The sequence below is a fragment of the Leptosomus discolor genome, chromosome 17 (genome assembly GCF_034619465.1).
Source record: "Leptosomus discolor isolate bLepDis1 chromosome 17, bLepDis1.hap2, whole genome shotgun sequence".
In the NCBI taxonomy this organism is placed as follows: Eukaryota; Metazoa; Chordata; class Aves; order Leptosomiformes; family Leptosomidae; genus Leptosomus; species Leptosomus discolor.
The window spans coordinates 12,769,089-12,778,043 of NC_141407.1; the positions used below are offsets into that span (position 1 = coordinate 12,769,089).

Genomic DNA, 8,955 nt, shown 5'->3' on the forward strand with positions numbered 1-8,955 from the left:
CCGAGGAAAGCACAGAAGAGGCATCTCTAGTCCCTCACCTGAGGGGCAGCGTTACAGTGCGGCTCCGGAGGGGGTTCTAGCCGGGGCGGCGGAAGGACACACCAGGGAAAACACCGCCTCGCGCCCCGGCCCTTCCCGCCCTTTTGCAACCGCCGCCGCACCAGCTCCGCCTCCGCCGCCAGGGCCCGCCCGGCGCTCCCCGCCGGCCGACATGGCGGGCGCGGCGCAGCGGCCCCCGGCCCAGCCCTGCGACTTCGTAGCGCGGGACAACTGCTGGTAACGGCCCCACCCGCCCCTCCCAGCCGGCGGCCCCGGGCCTCCACGGCGGCAGCTCTCCCGCCGCCTCCTTCCTCTCCCGCCCTGGGCAGCCCCGCGCTCAGCGCCCGCTCTCAGGCTGAGGGAGTTTGTGACGCACCCTCCCCCCGCGGAAAGCCCGCGGCTCCGCGTACGCTCAAGGGGCGCAGCCCTGAGCTGGGCGGGCAAAGCAGAGGGCCCGACCCGCGGCAGCCCGCGCTGCCCCTCGGCTCCAGCCTTTCCCTCCGTGCTCCCGCTGGGTGCGGGAATGGGGAGCAGGGCGGGGGACAGAGGGTCAGTTCCCCCGTCAATAGCCAAGGGAAGTGTGGGTGGAAGGGCGGTGGGCCTTGCTTCTCCAGCTTTTAATGTGTCCCAGCAAATCCGACCTCTTCTGATCCCTGACATAAACCTAATGCAAGGAAGTGCATTTTCACGTACTGTTTCATTTCCAGCCTATGGAAAGTATTTCCCCGTTACCTCCCTGTCAGACAGTTGTTAACTCATACATAAACTTGCTGTTTTGAGGTAAAGGTCTAAAGATTCGTGCTGAAGTGCTGTGTTTTGTGACATTAGTAGTTGGGTTTGCGTGTTTTTTTTTTTTTAATGAAAGCTTTCGAAGTCATCTTAAATACTTCTCTGTTTCAGGAAAAAATACGTTGAAAGTGAACTAGAAGCTGCAAGAAGATGGTCTCACAAATGGGGGTTCTTGAAAACACCTCTTGAGGAGGTAAAATTGAGTGACATATAAGCAACACATGAAATTTACTTGTACACAAATTTCTCTGGACACAAAATTAAGAGAGCACAGCAGACTAGAAAAGTACTGAGTATGCTTTACTAAGCTAGGTTGTGAGGTGACAAGTGCACTATTAATATGGGTTCAAAGTTTCAGTTTTCCTCTGAATAAAATACAGCAAGTGGTAATTTATATGCTATCCATATTCTGATGTATTTCTCTTGAGAAACATGACTCCCAATAGTGTTAACAAGTACTAGATGCACACTGACAGGAAAATATTTCCCCTTTGTCTATCCATATGGTAGTTTAAAAATCTAGGGGAAAAGGTTCTAGCTAATTAAATTTTCAGTGGGGGAATTTACAACAAATGAAAATATTTGGATGTCTATTCTCAGTGATGTTTAGATTTTAGAGTATAGTAGCACATAATGTTACATTTGGAATCACATTATTTTGTTGCTAAAGAACAGGATTGATGCAGCCCCTGAATAGTTACAAATGCACTTTCATGGGGCTAGAAGTACTTAACCTGTTCTAGGATTTTTTGAAAATTCCTGTAGGCATCGAAGTTAGAACCTTTGAAAACTTTGGTCCTCTAGGCTTCAACATCCATCCTTGATAACTACAGTCTGTCGGGCATACCACCTTTGCACAGTACTAGTAGATCTACAGCTGAAAAGTTAACAAACTGTGCGTTGTTACTATTGGTGAACGTGTGTATTTAGCCTTTATTAGTCCTTGGTTTGTGGTCATATATTTGTATTTCTAGCCCTTCTTGGACTATGATGTGGTTAAGGGAGTTGGAATCACTTACTTTGCAATACTTAGCCTTTCATCTGAAATTCAGAATCACATCACTTTCTGAAACCAAAAAATACATTATGATAGTCGTCCTGGTTTAGATGGAAAGAGCAGGGAGTTCAGATGCAACAATGAGGGGAATGGTGTAGATACAGCGTATTTCAAAAGATAGAGAGTCCAATTTTTAATGTTGATGTTTTGGTTTTAGTTGATTGAAGATGAGAAGAAAGAAAATACAAAGCCCAAGATAGAGCTTCCAGAACATCTGCAGGTTCGACCTGTGACACCTGTGGAAAACTACATTAAGGTTAGAAAATTAGATTTGAAAATTGCAATGCAGCAATATCTGTCTTAAGAAACCACACAAGCTCTAAAAATCAGTTGTCTTGCAGAGGTGGGCCTTTAACTAAAGGTCAAAGTAAATTGTATTTGCAACCCGAGCAATGCTTTAAAAGCATTCATTTAAGACAAGGAATTGCCCTTTGGATATGGTTGTTAGTTCCCAGAGCTTTCACTGCACATAACCCTCTTTCTGTGAAGCACCTCCCCCATGCGCTCCTCTGTGGCGTCTAGTAACAGAACACTCAACTGGACAGCTTCGTGCAGCGGCGTGCTCACAGAGCCGTGGGTGACTGCTGACCATTCCTTGCTCACATGCCCATAGACCTGTCTCTCCTCAAGGCTTATCATAACTTAACTCTCAGTTTTAACTATTGGTTAAGATGCAGTCATTTTTCTGGCTTCATTTAAGAGTCTTTTTGGCAGAGACAATACCACTGTCCTCTTCAGCGGCACAAACGAGTAAGAAGCCAGTTCTGGTGAGCCGATTCATAACTATTCTCTTTTCTATGATATGATTTATATTCACATATTCAGAGTCAAAAAGTTGTCAAACAGCTGTAAGTGAGAGTGGAATGTGACTGATGGTTTGATTCATAAATAAACAGTGCCAGAATCACCAAAGAGTAGGATAACTATACAGGCAGCTGAATCAGTGGCACTGGGAGAGGAACATTTCATAAAAGGGGAAGCAGAGTGTGCTACAAAAAAGGCAGGTTAGTCCACTTAGACAAGATGAAGGAAACAAAAGAGACTGGAAATTCCTACTTGCTGAACTAGCTTTCTTTCAAAGGATTCGAAGAGTAGGGAGATAAGGTGAGGAAGCAGTAAAAGCTTTTCCTGAGACTAAATTGAAACAAAAATTAAAAGCTAATGCTGAGTGTGGCAGAGAAATGAAACGGCAGCATTTCTGCCATTAGTGCTACTTGTTCTTGTCTCAAGCCTCCAGTTTTGGTCAATTTTACCTCTGCTGCAGCACAGCAAGGTGTATGTGTGTTAGCCAACCAGGCGGGCAGTTAGCAGCAGCTCAAGCAGCACACGTAGCCTGGTGCGTACTGACACGGGGCGTCATTTCAATTTCAGCTTAGAATCTGTATTTGCTAAGGAAGGTAAGGGTTAGGTGATTTAGATCACCCTTTATGTATTCAGAGTGAAGTTTCTTATTCAGAACTATGTTACATTTACCTTCATGGTATCAGTCATCATGTCTGTTCTCTCTACGTTAGATTTGTAATTGCTTCTTCATAGTCCCTTCCCCCAGATCATAAGTGGGACACGATTTCCTTCATTATCCTGCTCAGTGGGTGGCACTTTTGGCCATAAAAATTATCTTTTCAGAGGAACCGCTCCACCTAAATATCATAAACATTTTCTAATCTTGGCCAAAGAACAAAGTGAAGCAACTCTGGCAAGAGAACTGAAACATTGTTCTCTCGCTGTGTATTTCTCCAAGTCCCCAGATGCTAAAATGATACAACGTGCCCAACTGAGATGATTCAGCCAAAGTAAGCACAGCAGTCAGTGAACAGAGACTGTTGGCTTTTGTTTTGTTTCCTTTTTAGCTAGATTAGTTGCAGATTAACTTGATGCTTACCCATCTTTTAAAGTAGAAAGAAGGTCAAACAATAAGTAGTTCTTGATGCAGAAGCCAGTTTGGTCAGAAGTATCTTTAGCATTTGGCCACAAAACTATTATTCCATAGCTGCATCGCTACCAAATACATTACAGCATGTATAAAATGCTATTTCTCCTGTTTAGAGAAGTTAACTAGTTTTAAAGAATATTATTATTACTCTGTAAGGAAAAAGCTAGAGCTGAAGATAAAATTCTCCTAATAACATAGAGCCACTAAAGCCCTTAGAAAGACACCGAGCAAAACGTTTTTTAGAAAACGAAGTGTGCTCACACACACTACTAAACAGTTTGCTTTTTGATTTCCCGTTATACATACCAACTTAGGCACTAGAAGACTTCTTTTTTTTGGAAGAGTGGTAAATGAATGTTAGTTACTTCATTGGAATTTGGCCATTTCACTTCTCGCTTTCCCTGTGCCTTGCTATAGAATGGGACCGAAATTATTCTAATGACTTTTTAAATTATAAACTATCCCGTATTATAAATCAGACTCACATGCAACTGGGCTGTCTTTCGACGTTCTTATTTCCTTCCATTAATGTCAGTGTGTGTTCAGGATATTAACTCAGCAGATTGCATTTAAAACCACTATTTTTTATAAGTTCTCATTTCCATCCACACTATAGGAAAAAAGAGGATGTTGCATGACAGAAATCCCAATCAAAAACCTTTTAATCATCAAATTCTACATGTTACTTTTATTCCAGGTGATTCCATCTCCTCCAGTACCTAAGACTACCCAGGGATTTATTGGCTGGAGATCAGCTGTTCCAGGGTTGGAACTTGAACGTGGGTTTCAAATCCAAAGCTGCAAAGGTGCCTTCTTTAAGGATCTGAAGTGGCCATCTGAGCCCTCTGACTGACGTTAAGAAATAACAGGCACATAGATCTATTTGCATCCCTAAGTTGACATTCTACAGTGGGCTGTTGGATGTTAATCAGTTATGCTTTAAAATTATTTATGTAAACAGCCACAATCTTTTGGTAAAATGCAAGCATTTTAATGTAGCATTTTACTTGTTACTGATGTTTTGAAATCTATGGCATCCAAGCTGTTAACACTGCTTCGGGTTTACCTAGAAGTTACAATGAATAAACTCCTATAAAGATCACAGAGCAGGTACTTTTATTAGCATTAGTAATACTACGATTTTAAAATATTTATTGGAAGTCTTTAAAAAACTTACTTTGTAATGACAGAGCACATTTTTATAATTGTTTTTCCATGAAAGCCTCCATTCCGGCTCAGTTTTACAGCCGCTTTTTCAAACATAACTACAGAGTGCCATGTTCCTGACAATCCTGCCTGGCTGCGCATTCCCAATTCCTCACTTAGTGTTGGATCTGTGTTTAGAACCAGTGTTCAACCAGTGCTCTGAACTGGCCCACTACTGAGTTGCTCAAGTGCCTGTGCTGGCACAAAAGCATCTCCTCTGTACAGAAAGGATGAGAAGAGGCAGAGAAGAGTAGCAGACATGACTTAAGGCGGCTTCTGGAATTGCCTCCTTGGTTTGGGAAGAAGCAGAACACAACAAAAACCAAACCTGCAGAAAAGATAATTACCAGGCTTCATCGTAGTGTGTCCACTGCAGCTTGAAAAAGCCAGGCAAATCCTAAGTATAGTTAAGTCATAGTTATTGAATGCATTGCCTTTTGTGTCGTGCGTGCTTTACAGGTAGTTTGTGTGGTGACACACCTAAGTGAGTGAGTAGTTCCCAGTGCGGTGGGATGCAAAGTCCCTTTGATACAAAGTCACTTTCAAAAATCAGTTTTGGTATCAAAACAGGTTTTTTTTTTTAATGACTTGATCAGAATGCAAATGCGTTACAAAGTATGTTGCATAGGTTTTGTTTATACCGATATTTATATCAGACAGGACTGGTGAATGACTCTGAAGCAGCAGGGGATTGAACTGGGAGTACTGGTGTGGCTGCCTCAGTGCTATGGAGTTCAGTCTTGCACTTCACTACCTACCTGAAGACTTGCCAGGACTTTTGGAAACGTAGGAGACTCATGTCGTTGTAGCAACTATTTGCAGGCTATAGTTCTACTTGGCTAACGTGTTTGAACCAGAAGTTTGTTTAAACAAATAACGGCCTCCCAGAAATCAACACAGGCAGCTCCTTGTTACTTAAAGAGGAAAGACTTTCCTCCTTAATCCTGCTGCAAGATCTCCTTTGTATTCTGAGGCAATCAACTTCTTGAGTCAGCAGTTAAGTCCTTGGCTTTCGTAGCAGTAGGTCAGCAGCTAGTGTTTGTTCTTTCCTTCTTCCCAAGAAATGACTCACAACGATCAACATCCCACCTATTTTTTTTTTTTTTTTTGCATCCAGTTCCAAATGCCCACAAAATAATATTTTACTTTTTCCATATTCTTTACAAATAATGGAGAAGTGACTCATATCCTTTGGAAAGATTACCCAGGAATGAGAATACATAGCAGAAGTCACTTCAGACACATTACTTAAAAACCAGAATAAAGAATAACTTGGAATCAGGCTCTGGAAATTTAAGCTAAATTGCAGTTTAGCTACTAACTATAACACGTGTAAACTGTTCTTTGAACAAGCAAGATAATTGTAAGAACAATATTTTAAATCAGCGTGTGTTCTTGTCCTTGCTAGGTTTGTGTATCTATTTATTTTAATCACATGGTTCTTCAGTTTATTTTAAGGTCCTGTATGGATCCTCTTATTCTTGTCTGATTTATGTAAGCAGGTATAGTAAAGATTAACGTGTAATTTAGTAGCAACAAAATCACATTCATTCAGGCCAAATGAAAAGGGAGCTTCAAGACCACTGTTTTTTTTTTTTTTAAATGTTACATTAAAGAACCAAAGCTGGCACCTAATACCCAGTAGATGTTTGTATGAAATAAAATCCAAATCCATTTGAGTTGTGGTTTGATTTTGAAAACCAAAATAAATTCTTTGTCCAGCATCTACAGTTGGACTTTTCTGAATCTTATTCCCAATGTCTGAATATGAACTCTGTACTAACAGTAAGGTTTTTTTTATTATTCTTTCCATCATTTAAGGTACCTTTATTTCAGGAGATGCTTTGATACAGCCTAACTTGGGATGCGTAAGGAGTATTGTCTAAAATTTTAACTCATTCCTCCAGTGTAAATCTGTCAGTCGTTAATTGATCCATGTATTTGGGATTTTGGTGCTCAAGAATATATGAAACTATAAACCTGACTATTTCGTTTCCCAACACCTTTAGTTTGACCCTTTATACCTGAAAAAATTGTGTAGAAGTTGTGGATTAGCAGCTGACAAAGGAGTGCCCAGTCAACTGCCCCAACTGTGAATCCAGAAGGCCAACACAGAATTATTAAATAGCCTTGTAATGTTTCAAACCTGGCATTTAATTTGTGGAAATTAACCTATTTATTGGAGCCAAGTTGGGCACATAAATGTCACTGCACACCGTAAAATAACACACCATCTCCAAGGTCAGGACAGTGTTAGTCAGCTCGGTGCACGGACTGGGGAAATGCTTCAAAACAAGATTAAATCCCTTCAAAAATGCAATAAAAGTCAAGACAATTTTAATTCTATATAAAAGTCTTAGACCCGTGCTTCTGTGCAAGTCAGAGCAGAATGGGATGTTTCTAAAAATACATAAAAAGTTACGCTGTTTATTTTTAACCAAAATTTGAAAACAAGATGCAGGTGTATTTATATGTCTTCCGTACTTCAATCTAAATTTCATTTGGTCTAGTCTTTTGTAAAGCTTTTGGAGGTCTGCATATCAATTCCTCCTTGGTTGACTAAAATTTTTCAGAAAACTGAAGCCATCTTGTCTTTTGACTGTTTTTTTTTTTCAGATAAACTAGTTCTTTGGTAACAGGTTCATTTTAAAGATGAACTATGGATGATACTTTCAGAGTTGCATGTGCAAAAATTTTACTGTATTTGATACACAGTCACCACAGCAGGACATGAAATTAGGTCACCCATACAGCTTTTGCCACCATGGATGTCTGCCTGCATGTACTTTCCTGGGTGTGTGATGAAACAATAGTAGAGGCTTAAATGACAGTTGTGTTTAAGTTGAAGAACTATGAAAGCAGAATTGTCTTTCTCACCAGCACTTGCTTTATAAACAACAAAGTTGGGTGACAAGAACCTGGAGTGTTTTCCTTCACAATGTGGTCTTTTCTGTGTTGTTAGAACTGGCACTTACTATTTATAATTTCATTAATATAAGATACTTTACCGGGAGCTCAGAGTTGAGAGATTATTATTTACTTAAAACGCATTTTGCATCAGAGAATAAAGCTTTTTGGTTAGATGACAGTGAAATGGTGATTCGGACTACTCAAATTGCAGTCACTGTACCTTTTGGAAGAAGCCTGAAAAGCCACCCCAGCCTGTGCACAGCCGGTTGATCTAACTGCTGTAAAAGGTGTCCGCTTAGAGAGTAAATCCAATCGCTGCTCTGCGTGAGACATTTCTACAAAGGCACTTGCTGGGGCTACCCTCACGGATACCCACTGCAGTCCTGAGTTTGTGCACAAAGCCCTGTCTCCAGTTTCTGCTGTGGGCTGCTCTGTCAGCCTGAAGCAACCTTAATTCTGAGATCATTTGCCTTACAAAACAGAGGAGGCAGATTTAATTTTTCTCCCAGAGGCCTAAAGCTCCCCATTCACCGCATCATTTCCCCCTTTAGCGAAGGACTCTCTGCGGTTCCTTCCACATTCTGCAAAGTACCAAAGTGACAAACACAAGGCTAACACAGCCGTTGGCCTCCAGACCAGAAATCTCTGCTCCCATGTGGAGCCCAACTCAGGTCACTTCCTGCATCAGGTTCCTAAATGTGTCGCATTCCGTTCCCCTTGAAACCTGAAGTGTCAGTGTAGCAAGACAGATAAAGCCCGCTCACAGACTATTACCTACTTCCTGACTCCTGTGGTTTTCACATCCCATCAAATTGTTATTTAACCAGTTGAAAGCATGTCAAACCGTTTCGTAGGACCGTAGTGTAATAAATTTAACGGTACTGGAAGATGATACCATTGTGCTGTGAAAGTGATCAGGTTGCTAGTGAACAAAACATCACCCCTTCAGTCTGCTCTATCCTACACAGAAAAGACCAGCAGTATTGAGAAATAAATTCAAAACAAACCCAGAAACTTTGTG

The 8,955-nt window shown here is 41.3% G+C and overlaps 1 protein-coding gene across 1 annotated transcript; it reads left to right on the plus strand.

The window, feature by feature from the left end:
* The first annotated feature begins 211 nt into the window (after positions 1 to 211).
* On the plus strand, positions 212 to 4,671 carry CIMIP1 (ciliary microtubule inner protein 1). The gene is made up of 4 exons (XM_086474960.1): positions 212 to 276; positions 940 to 1,021; positions 2,043 to 2,141; positions 4,516 to 4,671. The coding sequence occupies exons 1-4, from the start codon at positions 212 to 214 to the stop codon at positions 4,669 to 4,671; spliced, it is 402 nt and encodes a 133-aa protein (XP_086331086.1).
* The last annotated feature ends 4,284 nt before the right edge of the window (positions 4,672 to 8,955 follow it).

Coding starts and splice junctions, on each gene's coding strand:
- CIMIP1 (XM_086474960.1), top strand. CDS start 212: ATGGCGGGCGCGGCGCAGCGGCCCCCGGCCCAGCCCTGCGACTTCGTA. Junction 1,022..2,042: donor TGAAAACACCTCTTGAGGAG/GTAAAATTGAGT, acceptor TTTTGGTTTTAG/TTGATTGAAGATGAGAAGAA. Junction 2,142..4,515: donor CTGTGGAAAACTACATTAAG/GTTAGAAAATTA, acceptor CTTTTATTCCAG/GTGATTCCATCTCCTCCAGT.